Genomic DNA, 16,901 nt, shown 5'->3' on the forward strand with positions numbered 1-16,901 from the left:
AATAGGATGTAAGATATAACCTTAAAAAAAAAAAAAAGGAGAGAGAGGAAAAGAGAGAGAGAACCTATACTGAACACTTAGAATACTGTATGGCACATAGCGAGTCCTTTTCAGTTTTTGTTCCTTTAATTCTCATGAAAAAGCTACGAAACATTATTATTAACCCCATTTTAGAGGTGAGGAAACTGAGCCACAGGATATGGGGCTACAAGGAAACACCCCTATGAAAATCTCCATCATTTCTGGTGTGCTTAGGTGGCTCAGTTGGTTAAGCATCCAACTCTTGATTTTGGCTCAGGTCATGATCTCGGGGTCCTGGGATCCAGCCCCATGTTGAGCTCTGCTTGAGATTCTCTCTCTCCCTCTCCCTCTGCTCCCCCACCCCCAGCACTCTCTTTCTAAAATAAATAAATAAAATCTTAAAAATCTCCATCATTTTCAATGATCAATTTCAATTATTATTTCAACTGTTAAGAATTAGTGGTTAAGATTTCACAGAGCACACAGAATGTGTTAATCACAATAACATTCTGAAGTCCGGGGGCGGGGAGGGGGCCAGACATAGGAAGGGGTTGTGCCAACAACCATGGCAGCGCAGGTGAACCAGGGATGGCGCAGTGCCAGCACACTTACCCAGCTCATGTGGGAACTCCTCACAGAGAATGGCCACTGAGGTACTGATACCTTGGAAAACAGACACGGTGAAGGAGGCACCGATAGCCAAGCCATCGATGAAATTGTGGAGGCCGTCACTCAGGGTGATCATCCAGGCCAGAGTGCCGATATGAGAGTAGCGGATGCCTTTCAGCCAGTAACAGGCACTCTGGGAAGCCTGCAGGTCCTACAAGAGAGTCCACCCCCATGGCCCCCAAGTCAAAGAGTGGAGGATGGACCTTTCAAGGTAGACCTGAGCCATCAAGGCCCTTACTAGTTAAAGGCTCCCACCCAACAGCAGATGGCCCACTGACCTGGACGGAGAGTGAGCCCACGATGACCTTCTCATCCATCACAGGGGCCTTCCCATCCAGCTCGCTGCTGCAGTGCTGAGGAATCATGTGGTCCAGATCCCCATTCTGCAGCTTCTCAGTCACCCCCTCCTCCTGGTCCTTCTTGGAAGGAAGCGTCTCAGAGGCATAATGGCTATGTCCATGATGATGCTGGAGGGACCACCAGGAGGGATCAGCATGACACTCACCCGAACCACCAAGCTTCCTGAGCACTCACTTGGGGAAGGTGCTCCCAGCACTGGGAAGACCTCCTCATTCCCACCATCAGAGAAAACACAAACAGGCAATACACACAGAAAACTAGGGAAAGCTGTTGTAGAAAGCTGAACCAAGGTGAATGGAAGGGCTTGGTGAAGGACAGAAATCAAAGCAGTGACGACCTCAGGGCCAACACTCCTTCCAGCAAGGTGGCCCTGCCGGGAAGGTTTACAGCTGCTCCTTTGCAATGGCTAATCTGATTCCATTCCTCAGCTCTTTAGAGGATAACTGCATGCCAGGCACCAAAGACACCTTTTTGGAGCTCTACTGCAGTGAGCATCCAGCTTCTTTGTGGTGGTACTTCCTACCCAATGACTCTATGTATGGAGCCCCTCCCTCACCTCTTACAGGTACAAAAGGTATATTAAAGAACTGATCTCTAATGAAACAAGAGGAGAAATTGCTGCCTAGCAAAAGGCACACAGGCCGGATCTGGTTTCTGGTCTGTCCTCACCCTTTGCTAACATCCTCGTGAGGTGACATGGGAGATCTACTCCTGAAATCTGTCCACAGCGGGGGTGGGGGGTGGGAAGTGGGAACAGCAGGTAAGTTCACTGCACCGTTGCTCAGATAACCCCACTACCGAGACACACAAAGGTTTCTAGGATGGATGCTTCCCCTAGAAGCACCGCCTTTCCCAACAATTAGGCCTCACCTCATTTTTCTGCTTAAGAAGCATCTTCAAGATCTTCTCTGTGAAAAAGAAAAGATAAAAGCCCCCAAACACCACTGCAGACTTGGAGACATAATAATCTTCCAGAGGGTTGAAGCCAAAAGCCTGTGGACCCAGGAAAACAAAATGAGTTTAAGAAAATAAAAAAAAAAAAATTCTTCACGGGTCCCCTCTCATCTCTTAACCACTTCCTTGATTCTAGGAAAGGAAAGAGACGTACTCACTGGGATAAGCTCTGCCACCTACCACTTCCTTCCCTTTCCAGCAAAACTGAACCCCTGACTTGCCCTCATGCCACATCATCAGGCCTGTAAGGTTCTCTCTAGCTTATTTTCTGATGCAAAAGATAAATTCTCTTCAGAATTTTACTCTCAGGAAGAACAGCCTTGGATATGGTTTTCCACTTTTAGTAAAGACTCTGTCTTCATTTTTCCTGGTGCTTTGCTCCAAGGGCAGAATCTGCCCACAAACTCCATACTTAAGAAGATGCTTATGTTTATTTTCATCGTTATCTGATGTCCCTGGCTGATCTGCCTATAAACACAAAGAGAGATGGTATAATTACACTTTCTAAAATGGGAAATCCATTCCCCAATTAAATAGTAAGAATTGCGGCATCTTCCTGACCACAGACCTCCCGGTGACCACAAAGCCAAGAAAGCAGACTGTGCTACTGCACATGTCAATTTGGGGGTGGGGGTTTGTTTTGGGCTATTTCTGGAAACTTCACTGATCCTGAGGGGAAAAAAGAATCTACTGGGAAGAGGACTGGAGCAGGAATCAGGAGAATTCCACACTCCTGCTCCTGATTTGTGGTGAGGCCTTGGGAAACGGGCCGGTGACCTGCTCCATCTTCTGACAGGAAACAAGCCTCTTGAATAAATCAGCCTTCTCACGAACAGGTCAAAGATGAAAGTGATCCTAAGTACCAGGAACTCTGGGCTACTTGAAAGGTGAGTGTTTTTTCTTTCTGTTTTAAACAGGCAAATTGCATCTCTACTTGCTTGTATAGTTTCCTCAGAGATGTAAAGGTCAAGTTCTAGAGTAGTAATGAGACACACAGGCCGTCTTTCCAGGAGAGACAAATCATCTTAAGAAGAGTGGAGTGAAACCGTCAACTAACAGTTCTCCACAAAAAGCCACAAAGATGGCAGAGTACAAAAGCATGGCACTAGGCGTTATGAAACCCGGCCTCCAGCATATGTGCTCTTGTTTTCTGTTAAATGGGTAAAACATTACTTGTTCTCTAGACATCAGTTGATCTATGAATCCACTAAGAAGACACAAAACTACATCTTAGAAAACGTAAGCATCATCTTTGTGCTTCAACTCTGGCTCTGCCCAGGCCTGTAAGACCACCTACAAGGAGACGCCTCCTGCTTACTGTCATGAGTGGGACCACTGCAGGGATTAAACCAACTCAGACGAAGCTTCTCTAAGGCTGCGTGCCAGACTTGACAAACACTAAGCTACTCCTGTTCTATGGAGATTTTCTCGTTAACATAGGCAATGGGACAAAGGTGCCGTCCGTGTATGTGGAACCAGGCTGTCTTATTTAGATTACCTTTGCCCCAAGACAACCTCCCGCAGAGAACAGATCTTTTTATCGAGACCTATGGATTCTGTTGTTTTTGCTGTGTGTGCCGCAAGCTCCAAATTGGGAGCCATCAAGTGTTCTAATTACACTCTATCCTTTCACCCAGCAGTTAGAGAGCGTGTACTAGGCACCCAGGGCTTTACAAGTATTAACTCACGCAGCCCTCACAACACCATCATCTCCCCTATTTTACAGGAGGAAACAGAAGCACAGAGAGGTTCAGTGATTTGCCCAAGGTCCCTGAAACTTGTTGAAGGTGGAGCTGGGATCCCAGCCCAGTTCCCGAACCTATGCTATGTGGCCTCTCCTCAGTTGCGGCTCAATCTCAGCTTTATTTTCCAAAAGAAAAGAACCTCCTTCCTACGTATGCCTTGTGTCGAAGTGGAGGGTTCTCCCACTGTGCCCTGCAGTCCCACCCTCAGAGACTGGCATGCTCCTGTGTGAGAAAGCCCTGGCTTGTCATACCTCGGGGATGAGCTGGAAGAGGGCGTTGGAGTAGAGGGTTCCAATCGCCAGAGCTATGAAGTAGAGCAGCAGCCTCTTGTAAAAAGTCTTCTTCATGAAGGGCACCACGCTGGCCCCCATGAGGGAGCAGAGGGAGATGACGGTCACACAGAGGAGACCATATCCCCACACTGCCGTTGGGGGAGAGCCAGCCCCACCCAGGACAGGGAGAAGGGCAAGTGCCCCGTTTCACAGCAACCACCATTTAGGGGAAACATGGGGTGGGAAGGACGGGGAGGCAATGAGGGCGGTTTGGGTGGATATTAAAAAGGAAACAAAAAAGAAAAATCAGAGAGACAAGTAGGGAGGGAGAGAGAAACAGAAAATTTGTTAGTGATTCAAGTCTGATGAAATTTCCTTCAATCAGTTCAGAAGAAACGAGGAGGAATTCAAGGTGGCCTTGGAACCCCATGGCTCCTGCCCCAGTTGTTGCCTTTGGTGGCCCAAGGGACACCTGGGGGCGCACCTGCCAGCTGGTGTGGCTACAGGGCGGGGCGAGCCTCGTCACACAGCAGAGGTGTGCTCATGCCTATCCACAGGCTGCCCAGGGCAGACTTTAGACTCAAGGGCTCTGCCTTTAATAGGAAACAAGATCAGGGGGACAAAGAAAGCTCATTGTGCTGCCGTGTTTGCTTTTCACATCCAGACCACACTGTACAGACACATCCAGTACCACCTGGACTAGGCCTGGCTGGTGCAAGATTCAACACAGTCAGATGTGCAGGGCAGCGGGATGAACAGGCAAACCCAAGGCCCATCAAATTCAGTTTCTTAACTTCTCAGGGTTTTTTGTTTTGTTTTTTTCTCCCAAGTTGTTTCCATTTGCTCTGAGAGCGCTCCAGCATAGAGGACAGAGTTCCAAGGTCACCTTGTCACAAAAAAATATTTCCTCTGTCATTTCCCAGGGTCCCACACTCCAGGTAGGATGAAATGGAGCCAGGACAAGGCACGCCCCTATGAGTCACAGGGGCGGAGCACGTAGAATTATTATGTTCCCATTCAACAGGCAATACAGCATTTTATTTCAAATCTTTAAAGAATTAATAAACTCAATTTCTGGAGCTGAAAAAAAAAAAAGCCCAAGATGAGGTCTCCCGTGAGAAGTGCTTGTTAGATTCATGTGGGATTTTGAGATAACATTGAGATGGTTCTCTTAAACCAGATTTCGTCTCTCATTTAGAAGGAACAGGCAAGGCCTGGGCACCCCATCGATATCTCTTCTGGGTAAGAGTCTTTCGACTGGGAAAGGCTGGGCAGCCACTGACATGGGCTCTTTTTATGAAAGGCAGCCGCCTCTGTTCCCAAAGGAGGTCCACACACAAGTCACCCCTACTGCATGGGCATAGCCCTGTGTGAGCTGACAAAGTGGGACGACCGTCAACTTGGGTCTTATTTTTTAGCTCCTCAGTAGTCACAATTAAAAAGCAAAATTAACAAATATTTCAAAACAGTCAAGTAAGGGCGCCAGGCAGTCAGTCCTATCCCAGGAAAAAGTCAAGATGCAAGGTGGGTGCCCTTTCCTTTGTCTTGCAATTTTAGTTTCGTTTGTTTTTGTTAAATAGTTTTTGTTCTGTTTGGCTCTCTATGCTAGAGTTATGGCCTACTTGAAAAAAAAAGGATCACTTGCTTTTGAGCCTAATTCTATCAATCAGTTGGTAGCCTCTTTTCCTTCCACCTCCTTCCACATGGGTGATCTCTGGTGGCCACACCTGAGTACTGCCAGGGCCTCTGCTTCTAACAGAGTGGGTATGGAGTACCAGGGCTTGGACAGCAACCACCAGCTGCAGCGCTGCTCCTGAGCCCTGCAAGCTGGGCTCTGGGGAGGCAGGGACCGGGGAAGGGAGGCTAAGAGATCTGCGACAGGGAGGGCAAATAGGGAGAGCCTTGCATCTGACATCACCTGAAGAGGCCACAGGCCAACCTGGGTGCCCCAGGAGCAAGAAAAGACCCTTGAGATCCAGAGTTAGAAGTCATATTTGTGCCCCCTGATATGAGGGAGAAGTGAATTTTCCAGGTGGCAGCTGTCAGGTGCCTTGGGACATGGGTGGGGGCGGGGCCGTCAGGCGGGGGCGGCGCAGCAGCCAGCCGCCAGGGAGAGAGAACGCACGAGTTCTGTTCTACTGCACCTCTGGGATGAGCTGGAAGAGCGCGTTAGAGAGCAGCGTTCCAATGGACAGGGCGATGAAGTATGTGAGCACACGGCTGAAAAATGCTTTCTCCGTGCATGGCAGGACGAGGACTCCCAGGAGAGAGGCCAGGTTAATCAGTGAAACACTGAGGAAGCCAAAGCCCCACACTGTGGAGGAACAAGAACAGACGAGGGCCTCCATTACTGAGGGTGGGGGTGTTCTTGGTGCCTGGGGTGGCCCGTTCAGAATTCAGCTATGATCAGGGCAGAAAACACCAACCCGGCAGTACCGACTGGAGTCCATCTCTGTCTGGGTGCTGTGGGGAAGCCTACAAACAACACAGTGAAGTTGCTACCAAAAAAAGCTTACCTTTTCGACAGAGAGGCAGGTGAAAACAACAGGAAAGTTTAAAAACCAGGGGGGAGTGATGACAACAGGAAGCAACGAGCATCATGCAGGCCGCACATGCTAGGTACCAAGGGGTGGGCAGCGGGATTTCAGAAGGGCACTGCAGGCCCGCGGGAGTCACGGACACTCAGCCATGGGCAGTCCCTGGTGGCTGGGGCACAGGTACTGGGCAGGGCGGGGGAAAGGAGGAGGGGAGCCAAGGGCAGCCAAACTGAAACACCGAGGCATTAGTCCCTTCTAGATAAATGAGAACAAAAATGAAAAAGAGGCAAAAAAAACCACCCCAAACACATCCACGGGCTGGTTCAAAAGCCCAGCACTGAGTTCACCAGCCACGCCACCCAGTCCCACAATACGCCACAGCAGTCGTGGAAGTCGGAAAACACCAGCATCGTCACCCCTCTAATCCACTCCCCCGGTATTGATGAGCTGCTCAATGGTTAGATCTTCCGTGAACAGCACGGGTCCCAGCGTCCCTGTCCCTGCTCACCTTCAATGGCGCTTGGCTTTCCCTCTTCCGTCTGCTCATCCTCCTCGTTCTCCTGGTTCTCAGAGGAGCAGGCTCGGGAATCCAGCTGCTGGAGGATGGTAGGGCAAAACTCCTGGAGCTCAATCCTTCCAATCCGTGACTGGTTGCTCAAGTTGTGGGCAGCAAAGAGGTCTCCAGAACTAAAGCACTGAGACAAAGGGGGAGAGGCAGGAAGCCTCTCAGAACCCAAAATCACATCTCAACCCTTGCAGCAACCGACTCAGGCTTTCAAGAGGAGAAAACAAAGATGGAACCTGTCCAAATCCTGGGGGGTCTGTAGACCCATCTCTAGGGATGAGAGCAAGGTGGTCCCTAAACTTGGAAAACTGATAAATAATCTCAGCGATCAGTCACCCAGTGCAAGTCACACACCTTACACACACCCATTAGTACCTGGCTGCCCACAAGGTCTGCGAACACCTGAATTCCAGTCTTTGTGACCAGGGTGTGGTTTTGGAAAACATGCCTCTATTTGCATACCTGAAGATACAGCTTCATGCAGATACCAAATCTACCTGCACATCACAATAGCCTGAGGAGTTAGTACATTAAAATGCATATTCCAGGGGCGCCTGGGTGGCACAGTCGTTAAGCGTCTGCCTTCGGCTCAGGGCGTGATCCCGGCGTTATGGGATCGAGCCCCACATCAGGCTCCTCCACTATGAGCCTGCTTCTTCCTCTCCCACTCCCCCTGCTTGTGTTCCCTCTCTCGCTGGCTGTCTCTATCTCTGTCAAATAAATAAATAAAATCTTTAAAAAAAAAATGCATATTCCAGATACTTCTCCAGAGCTACTGAGCTCTGGCACCTAAAGAGGAACATCAGTCCCCATGACCATGTATGCAGTATTGACCCCAGGCTGAAGAATGTATTGACAGAGATTAGGCGAGGAAGGAAGGAAAATCTAAAGATTCAGTCTACCGTGGAGAATGTAAGGGCCGGTAGAGGATGTGAACGCTCAGTCCTCTTGGGAGGCGTTAGGTCAGTGGTTCTCACATACCGTTCTTATGAAACACCGCAGTTTTACTTCTAATTATACTTCATACACTGACACATCAGTCTTTATCTGGGTTGGTTTAACATGGGTCAGTCCCTAACAGCCCTTTGGGTGTGCTGACAAGTGAGAGCTTCTGGGCCTACAAAGCAGAGAGCTGGACTCCAGCGACCCCGAGATACTGCCGCTGTGCCAGGAGGCCCTCTGGGGTCACTCTGCATGAGCCTGTGAGGGCAGCCTTCTCCCCAACTCCGACATTACCGCACACCTGTGGCTCTGCACCCAGGCTGCGCGGTCCCTTGGCCACATGACCTTTCCATCCTTCAAGATGAAGTCCCTGGGCACCTATCCCACAAACCTTCCTTGCTTACTCAAGCAGACACCTCACTCCTCCCTCGTCCCTGAACCCTATGAAGACTGTCCAACCCACAGCATGTAACACTTCATTTTTTAAAAAAGATTTATTCATTTTAGAGAGAGAGAACGAGAGAGCGGGGAGAGGGGCAGAGAGGAGGAGAATCTCAATAGACTCCCCACCAAGCACGGAGCCCAAAGCAGGGCTCAAGCCCATGGCCCCTCCCATGACCCCAAGATCATGACCAAAGCAGAAAGCAAGAGTTGGACGCTCAACCGACTGAGCCACCCAGGCGCCCCTAACACTCCACTTTATTATCAGAGAACTGTGTCCTCAGTTGGGTAAGCTCTCCATCTTGACAGCAAACTCTTCACCATGACTCATTTTTCTCTATTTCTCACAGCACTCAGCACAGGAACAAAGCAGATATATAAAGACATTGCTGGCTGACTTACATTTGGCTGCCACAAATAGCCTCAAACTACGATTAGCCAAGATGACATGGAAGAACAAAGAACCAGAAGCCAAAGGACTTAGGTCTTAGTCCTACACTGTCCAGGAACTCGCTGTGGGACCCTTGGCATTTCCTTTTAAATAGACTTTCCACCTACACCTGGAGGGAGTGAGGCTTCGCCTGTGACTGCAGGCAAGGGGCTTTATAACCTGTAAACCCTGTGAGACATGCCAGCTGTCCTGGGAGCTCTGGCTTGCCTGCAGGTGATCCCAGGGCAGCTGGGAGGAAGCCCATGGAGGGCTGAAAATCCCCGCTGACTGATCTCTCCAGTCAGGACTTCAAAACAGCCATGTGGAAGGACAGGAGGCGCTGCTGGGGACCCAGACAACGGGGGAAGAAGACTTGGCCCCTCTACTCTGCCATCACGGCTCGCCTGCCCCAAGTTGCTTGGGCTCCCCATGCCTGACTAGACTGTGACCCCTCAGAGGGCAGACAGTGCTCAGCAGAGCTGAGAGCCTTACCGTCGAGAGGTTCCTCTGTCCGTGCATGGGCTGGGTGACATTGTCGCGGCCCACGCCCACATCCAGGTGGTTGAGCAGGGCCTTCAGCTGCTGCAGGGTGAGGCTGTCACCCTCCCCGTAGCGATGCAGGAGGTCCTGCAGGAAAAAGGCCGCACTGATGCCTGGTGTCCCCGTGGACACAGCGTGAGCTTCAGGAACAGCACTCCATAAGCTGACCCAGGTCAACAGGAAGCAGTTAGGGAAGGCTAGGTGGAGCAGCGTCATGGTGTCAAATAAGCCTGCAAGAAGGAAAAGCAGGTGAGTGAGAGGCTCCAGAAACCCACCCTCTCCTCCAGCTTCCCCACCAGACGCACGGGACCTGGCAGCCTCGCTCCAGACAGCCTCCTCTCCCCTCTGACTCTTCACCCTTCTCTTAACGCCTCTGCCAAGTTTTTGAGAAAAGCCCTTCTTTTCAAAGCATGGAAAAAAAAAATAATGAAAGGACAAATTCAACGGATTTGACTAAATTTAAAAATTAAAAAGTAAAACAACTGTGATTATGGTTAAAGAGTATCTTTTAGAGACACTGAAATAATCACAGATTAAAAGATATCTCATCTGGAATTTGCTTCAAAATAACAAAGGAGGGGGTATTTGCACCGGGACCATAGATAGACAAGACCAGGCATGAGTTAGGAACTCATGAAAATGCTTGATGGGTGAATGGGAATTTATTATACTATTCTAATCTTTTTAAAGTAAGCTCTACACACAACGTGGGGCTTGAACTTAACAACTCTGAGTCCCATGCTCCGCCGACTGACCCAGCCAGGCACACCTATACTATTATACTTTTCTATGTTGGAAATGCTCCAAAATAAAAAGTTGTCTTAAAAACAAACAAAAACAGGGGTTACTGGCTGGCTCAGTCAGTTAAGCGATTAAGCATCTGCCTTCGGCTCAGGTCATGATCCCAGGGTCGGGGGATGGAGACCTGGCTCCCTGCTCAGCTGAGTATCTGCTTCTCCTTCAGCCCCTCCCCCTGCTCATGCTTGTGCTCCCTTGCGTGTGCACACTTTCTCTCTCTGAAATAAATAAATAAAATCTTTAAGAAACAAACAAAGGGGCGCCTGGGTGGCTCAGATGGTTGAGCGTCTGCCTTTGGCTTGGGTCATGATCTCCAGGTCTTGGGATTGAGCCCCAGGCCTGGCTCCCAGCACAGCGGGGAGTCTGCTTCTCCCTCTCCCTCTCCCCCTGCTTGTGCTCTCTCTCTCAAATGAATAAATAAAATCTTTTAAAAAAAATTAAAATAAAAAACAAAAAACACACCAAAACCAAAAACGAAACTACAACTAAAAGAGGGGAAAAGATAGACTGGGAAAAAGTACACCATCAAACATGACAAAGGTTTATTTCTATACTACCTAAATTAGAGAACAAAAATGAAAAAATACTTGGACTCTCTGGTTTGTTAAGAATACACTTAAAGGGGTCAGGGGATGGGCAAAATGGGTCAAGGGGATTGAGAGGTGCAGACTTCCCGCTATAAAATAAGACACAGGGGGGCGCCTGGGTGGCTCAGTCGTTAAGCGTCTGCCTTCGGCTCAGGGCGTGATCCTGGCGTTATGAAATCGAGCCCCACATCAGGCTCCTCCGCTAGGAGCCTGCTTTTTCCTCTCCCACTCCCCCTGCTTGTGTTCCCTCTCTCCCTGGCTGTCTCTATCTCTGTCGAATAAATAAATAAAACCTTTAAAAAAAAATAAGACAGGGATGGAAAAGTGCAACACGGGAAACACAGTCAACACCACTGTAATAAGTTGGTGTGGCGACAGGTGGTGAATGTGCTTATCGTGGTGAGTGTGTAACGCATATAAATGTCGAATCTCTGTGCTCTACACCTGAAACTACTATATACCATGTCAACTATACTTCAATTAGAAAAAGGAATACAAACTTACAAGATGGATGGTGCTATATTGCTTATTAAAACAGCAAAACAGATTTAAAAAAAATACAAAACCAAATGTTAGCGAGGTGTGACAACAGGGGAAAGATACTGCTGGTGGCTAGATATAACCAGACTCTTGAAAAGTTGTGATAATAAAAGCGTTTCAGTCCTTTGAACTATTACATCTACTTTTAGAATTTGTACGAACAGAAGCAACCCAAAAATAAAAAAGGCTAAAGGCAGAAAGTTATGGTCAGGCAAATTATATCAATTTCATTGACTAGTACGCAGCTATAAAAATGGAGTTTAATGTTAAGGAAAGCAGAATGATTATGTAACGAAGTTAGGAAGTGAGAAGGAACAGGGAAATACAGGTCTCAGAGATAGCAGGGCTGATGATGATTTTCTTTCGTTAATCATTTCCCTCAGTATAGTTATAATTTAATTAGGGACATAAACACCAGGCTGGGTGGGGGAGGGGGGAATGAGCCTATTTAATCTAGACCCAGGAACCCAATCACTGCAGGCGTTTCCCAGGGCTCCGGCCCGCCCCACAGGGGGTCACTCCACCTCTGGGCCTTTGCTAAGACACAGGAGTTAGAACAGAGTGCTTACCAGCAGGCTTGTTTGCATCCTGGTTCTGCCACTTACAAGCAGTGCAATCTTGAGCAAGATATTTAACCAGAGTCAATATTCTGGAGTCACTCACAGTAGTGATGCAGGGGGGCCCAGCTGACTCAGTTGGTGGAGCCTACAACTCTGGATCTCGGGGCTGTGAGATCGAGCCCCAAGTTGGGTGGAGATTACTCAAAAAAATAAAATCTTAAAAAAAAAAAAAGAGGAATAGTGATGCAACTTACCCTGGCCTTTAGTGTGAGAAAGACCAGGCTTGAATTTCTTTTTCTTTCTTTCTTTCTTTTTTTTTTTTTTAAGATTTTATTTATTTATTTGACAGAGATAGAGAACCAGCGAGAGAGGGAACACAAGCAGGGGGAGTAGAAGAGGAAGAAGCAGGCCTCCTGCTGAGCAGGGAGCCCCATGTGGGGCTTGATCCCAGGTCCCCGGGGATCACACCCTGAGCCGAAGGCAGACTGAGCCACCCAGGCGCCCCCAGGATTGAATTTCTGCATCACTGCTGGACAGATAAGTGACCTTGAGCAAGTTACTTGGGCTCTCTACCTCAGTTTTCTCATCTATAAAACGGGTATACACCTCACTGGATTACTCTGCAAATTTAATGACATAAGCTACGGCAAGTCACCAAGTGCCTGATCTATAGAAAGCACTCAACCAAATGTTATAATGTGATTATAATCATCAGGGTTCCTCCACTTTGACTCCCTCCCAGCCCAGATACTGAGCTGCTACTGGAACTATCAGGAATACCCTCGTGGCTAACTTTGCTGCAGGCCTATAGCACACACATCACATAAGTCCCCCACCACAAATATACCAGGGGACGTTCCAGGCTTTAGCTTCCACACATGGGGCATGCATAGAATCTGGGGACAGAAAATCTCAAGTCTTCAACGGAATGTACTTTGAGTCACACAAAGGGTGGATTAGCCATCAGCACAAATGGCGGTTTGTAAAGTGTTACTTTGAGACTGTAACTCTCAAATCTACACTGAGAACCAGAAGTTAATATAGTGAGCAAGTGGGATCTCAGGCCCAAATGGCTAAAATCCATTGTACAAAGAAAACAGCCCTCTATCTGACCACCCTGTCATCGGTCTGAGCCATGTGTTGTACTGTCAGAGTGAAGGAGAGGAAGGCTGTGTGGATTTAGCCAAGGAGGGCAGAGAGATGAGGAGGACAGCAGCTGGCATCACCAGTGCCAACCCTGCGAAGCACCTGACAGTCATGGATTCCTTGAAGAGAAGTTGGAATGTTTACCCTCACCTAAGAGATGAGGAAACCCCATTTCGGAAATTAGGAAACATGATCCATAGCCAACAAGTCAAGTAGTGAAGCTAGAAATTAAATTCTTCATGAACTGAAGCCAGGTCTGAATGAAAGGAAAGTCAGCACACTCTGAACCACTTCCCTTCTGTATGGAGACATAAAATACAGACCCTGGCTCCCCAAGGAGGTCTGCAAAACCCTGCAGATCTCTAGGCAGGTCTTCCCAGTTTTGTTTTGTTTTTTTTTTAAGATTTTTTAAAAAAAGTAATCTCTACACCCAACATGGGGCTCAACCATACAACCCATGATCAAAAATTGAACGCACTACCGCCTAAGCCAGCTAAGCGACTCAGCTCTCCCAATTTCTATCAGCCCCAACAAGCACCCCAAATCCAGGCATAACATGCACTGAAGACCTGTGCAGGGCACCCCCCGGGTACATCTTAGAGGCCAGGCTGTGTTACAGGGTGCCTTCTTAATAAAACGAACAACGGTTCCCACTTCAGCTATATTTCTCAAATTTATCTGCAGCAACCTCAAAACATTCAGAACGAACCCAAAATCACTCCAAGTGTGAGACGCCTCACAGACCTTTTGCGGCTTTACCTGGATGGGCATTCATGTCCAAGTCAGCATTTACAAAGCATGTGGTCTTTGCCCACCCAGTGGCCCCTTGGCCCCTCCGTGTGGCTGGTCCAGCCTCCTTAAGTGCGAGAGTAGATTCAGGGAGGGGAACCCACTGCCTGACCCAACACTCAGGACATGACCCACCCCCCAGAGCACCTAAAAACAACCACAGGGCAGGAAGAAGTCCTGGTCCAGGGATCTTAGAGCTGCTGAAGACACTTCAAATCCAAGTGACCCTGGCCTTTTGGCAGACACAAAAGGGGAGCTTTCTGCTCCAAAGGAGATTTCTTTTTTCTTTAGCTACCAGTTATTCTTAGGGAAAAAAAAGCTTTACAAAAGTTTACAAAAAAAAAAAGTTTACAAAAGGTTCTTTGGAGGAAAGAAAGGAGAGAGGAAGAGAACACATACAGCTCTCGATGCAGCTGGACGGTGAAGCTGAGCAGGGGTCCTCAAGGTATGGGCCCGGCAGCAGGACGAAGCCCCAACTATTATGGCTGGGGAAATGGGCGGGCCCCAGCAGTCCTTCCAGGGAGCCAAGCCAGCTGCCCTCAAGGACACCTTCCAGAAGCAGTAAGAGAAGCACGCAGGGCAGGACACGAAAACAAGCTGGAAAGAGACAAAGGTTCGAATGTGCCCTTGGCTCAGAGGACCAGGCTCTCCCACTCAAGAGAAGTTGGAGTCTCTCCACTCCTTTGTTCACTTGGCCTGGGTTCAAATAAGTAAATTATTTTAGTGCCTTTAGGTCTGCCTCCAAGGCGCCAGACCCAGCCCTCCTAGGGGGAAGTAAAAAACCCAAGAGAAAGTCAGTGAGAGACGCTTGCTTTCAGACCCTCTGTGAAACTTCAGGTCTCCGTAGCATCTTGGGGACTCCTAAATCAGAATCTCACCTGCCTGCCATCCCTTCACTTGGTTCAGAAGTATCTCATCCTACAAATGGTACGTCTGGGCCGGGGACATGGTGTCACTGCTCTGTCTACCACGCTGCTGGTTTTCTATGCCCACCTCCCCTATCTGAGAGGGGCAAACAGGCGTCTCTCCAGGGTGACGAAGCAGCAACTCTTCCCGATGCTTACTCAATCCAGATGCTGGACCTCCGGACCGGATGAGCGTGGGAGCTGCCAGGCCTCCAAACATCCACTCCCCTCCCTGACCACCAGCTGGCCAGGTGGCCTACCATGCTCACTCTCAGGCCCCTCTGAGCTGAGGAATGAAAAAGGCAAGACCGAATGCTCCAGAGACAATTATTTCCAAGGCCACTGGTAAGCCATAGGAAATGGATGAAAGATGTTTGTAAGCACACCTACCAGGCCTATTCTGTGCCCCCTCAAAGGATGGGTTATATGGGAGTACAATGAATTTCATATAAAGCTAGAACTCAAGCTGAACCATTAGTCAGCTGCAAGTTGAAGGATAGCAGTCAGGGCAAGGGAAGTCTCAACTGGGTTTTTACAAGGCACTTTACTTAAAAATGAGAAAAGGTTGATTGTCCCTACCAAAGCAAGCAAGCAAGAATGACCGTGGGGCTGGAGAGGTGGAAGAGGAGTGTGGAGCGGGAGTGGGGGTTGGAGAGGCCACAGTGATCAATATGATGACTCCCAGAGCCGTTGGCCTCACTACTGGCAGGCCTCAATCACCTTAAGCTTTCCTTTCAACTGTCTTCTTCCCCACCTAAAATTCAAAGGATGTCAAAAGAGGTGTCTAGTTCTCTTATGTTCCTCTTGGGGACAGACAGCAGGGGCTCTCTGAGGAACCTGTGACCTCAAGACATCTAGGGCTCCAGGGCTGTAAGCACCATTGCCCCGACTAACCACAAGGCAATTCCCCATCCCTCTGGGGGTTCTTTCCTGGTCAAGAGTTCACTTCTGCAGAACACCTTCCAACAGACTGGTCTTGCTCCAGTCTCCATCCCCGCCCCATTCTAACACTGGGACCTGAGCAGCCCAATAGGACTGTCTCCCCAGGGCACACTCCCCACTAAGGCTTAACTACAGAGGGGTAAACAAATGCAGATGGCTCCAGGAGAGTCAAGGGGGCAATACTCCTGGCCTCCATTACAAAACCCTGAAATTTGCAAGACAAAGACAAAGCCAGGGGGAGGGGAGAGGGGGGAAGGTCTCGAAGAATCAAGAACCCTGGGTCCAAGTACCAAAGGAAGCGCTGGCTTTGGCAGCAGAAGGACCACCAGACCTGGTGTGAGGAGGCCAATTTGCAGTGACTCCACGCAACGCACTGACCTCATTACGTCTGTTTCCTTAGTTCAGAAAGAGGAAAAGAAACCTGCAGAGTTTTCTGAGTATTAAGAAAGATAAAGTATGTTGAAACGTTATACGAAATAAAGACTTCTGAGTTTAGATGGAGAACTGAAATGGTATTCACAATTTCCCTTCCCTTAATCATTAACATATGAGTAAAACATTAGCCAAAAAAAAGGTACCACGAGCAAGCAAACAAGGAGAGGGGCATACTGTAATATTGTAACTTCAAAACCAGAGGCAGATTAAGAAATGCAGGAGGCATCCCCCATGGCTCATCTCCTAGGCCAGGCCCAGCCCTCACAGCCAGAGTGAGGAGAGGAGGGCGGAGCCAGAATTCTCACTGATCTCCCCCAAATCTGCAGAGGCACACAGCCACCAATTCTTTTTCCTCTCAATTAAGGAGTAGTGGGCAAAGCTGCTGGGCAAACAAACAGGTGACACTGGAACAAGAACAATGAGTGACTCTCCTCTGAGGGAAACTGGGGCTCCAAGGCCACAGACTGAACTGGGGAAATGATCCACTTCCAGTGAGCATTCCTCCCCCTCCAACAGAAGTGGGACACACCTCCTAGATCTGTGGGCTGAGCACCCGCCCCCTGCAGGGGCTGCTACCCACACCCAGAATCTGGGACAGACCCACCTCCTCCACCTCGGCCCTGCACTCACACTGGTGCAGGATCCAGAAAACAGATCTTATTTTAGAGCCGGCAGCGCCCAACAGCACTAGCGTGAAGACGGTGCGAATAGCCGGCAAACCAT

General features: G+C 48.9%; 1 protein-coding gene across 4 annotated transcripts in view; it reads right to left on the reverse strand.

Moving 5' to 3' along the window:
• The window catches only part of SLC39A14 (solute carrier family 39 member 14), a 45,850-nt gene that overhangs the window by 5,516 nt on the left and 23,433 nt on the right, over window positions 1-16,901 (reverse strand). The window contains exons 1-7 of one of the 4 annotated variants that reach the window (XM_011219161.3): window positions 14,296-14,418; window positions 9,429-9,706; window positions 7,067-7,253; window positions 4,001-4,170; window positions 1,921-2,043; window positions 969-1,157; window positions 634-841 (exon numbers count right to left, since the gene is read on the reverse strand). In XM_011219161.3, coding sequence (XP_011217463.1) covers window positions 634-841; window positions 969-1,157; window positions 1,921-2,043; window positions 4,001-4,170; window positions 7,067-7,253; window positions 9,429-9,692 — 1,141 coding nt within the window. In that variant the 5' untranslated portion in view covers window positions 9,693-9,706; window positions 14,296-14,418. Of the gene's footprint in view, window positions 1-633; window positions 842-968; window positions 1,158-1,920; window positions 2,044-4,000; window positions 4,171-6,165; window positions 6,336-7,066; window positions 7,254-9,428; window positions 9,707-14,295; window positions 14,419-16,901 lie in introns of those variants that run through there. The other 3 variants (XM_034661285.1, XM_034661286.1, XM_002914774.4) reach the window with 3 other exon arrangements.

This window comes from Ailuropoda melanoleuca, chromosome 5 (assembly GCF_002007445.2).
Source record: "Ailuropoda melanoleuca isolate Jingjing chromosome 5, ASM200744v2, whole genome shotgun sequence".
Classification (NCBI taxonomy): domain Eukaryota; kingdom Metazoa; phylum Chordata; class Mammalia; order Carnivora; family Ursidae; genus Ailuropoda; species Ailuropoda melanoleuca.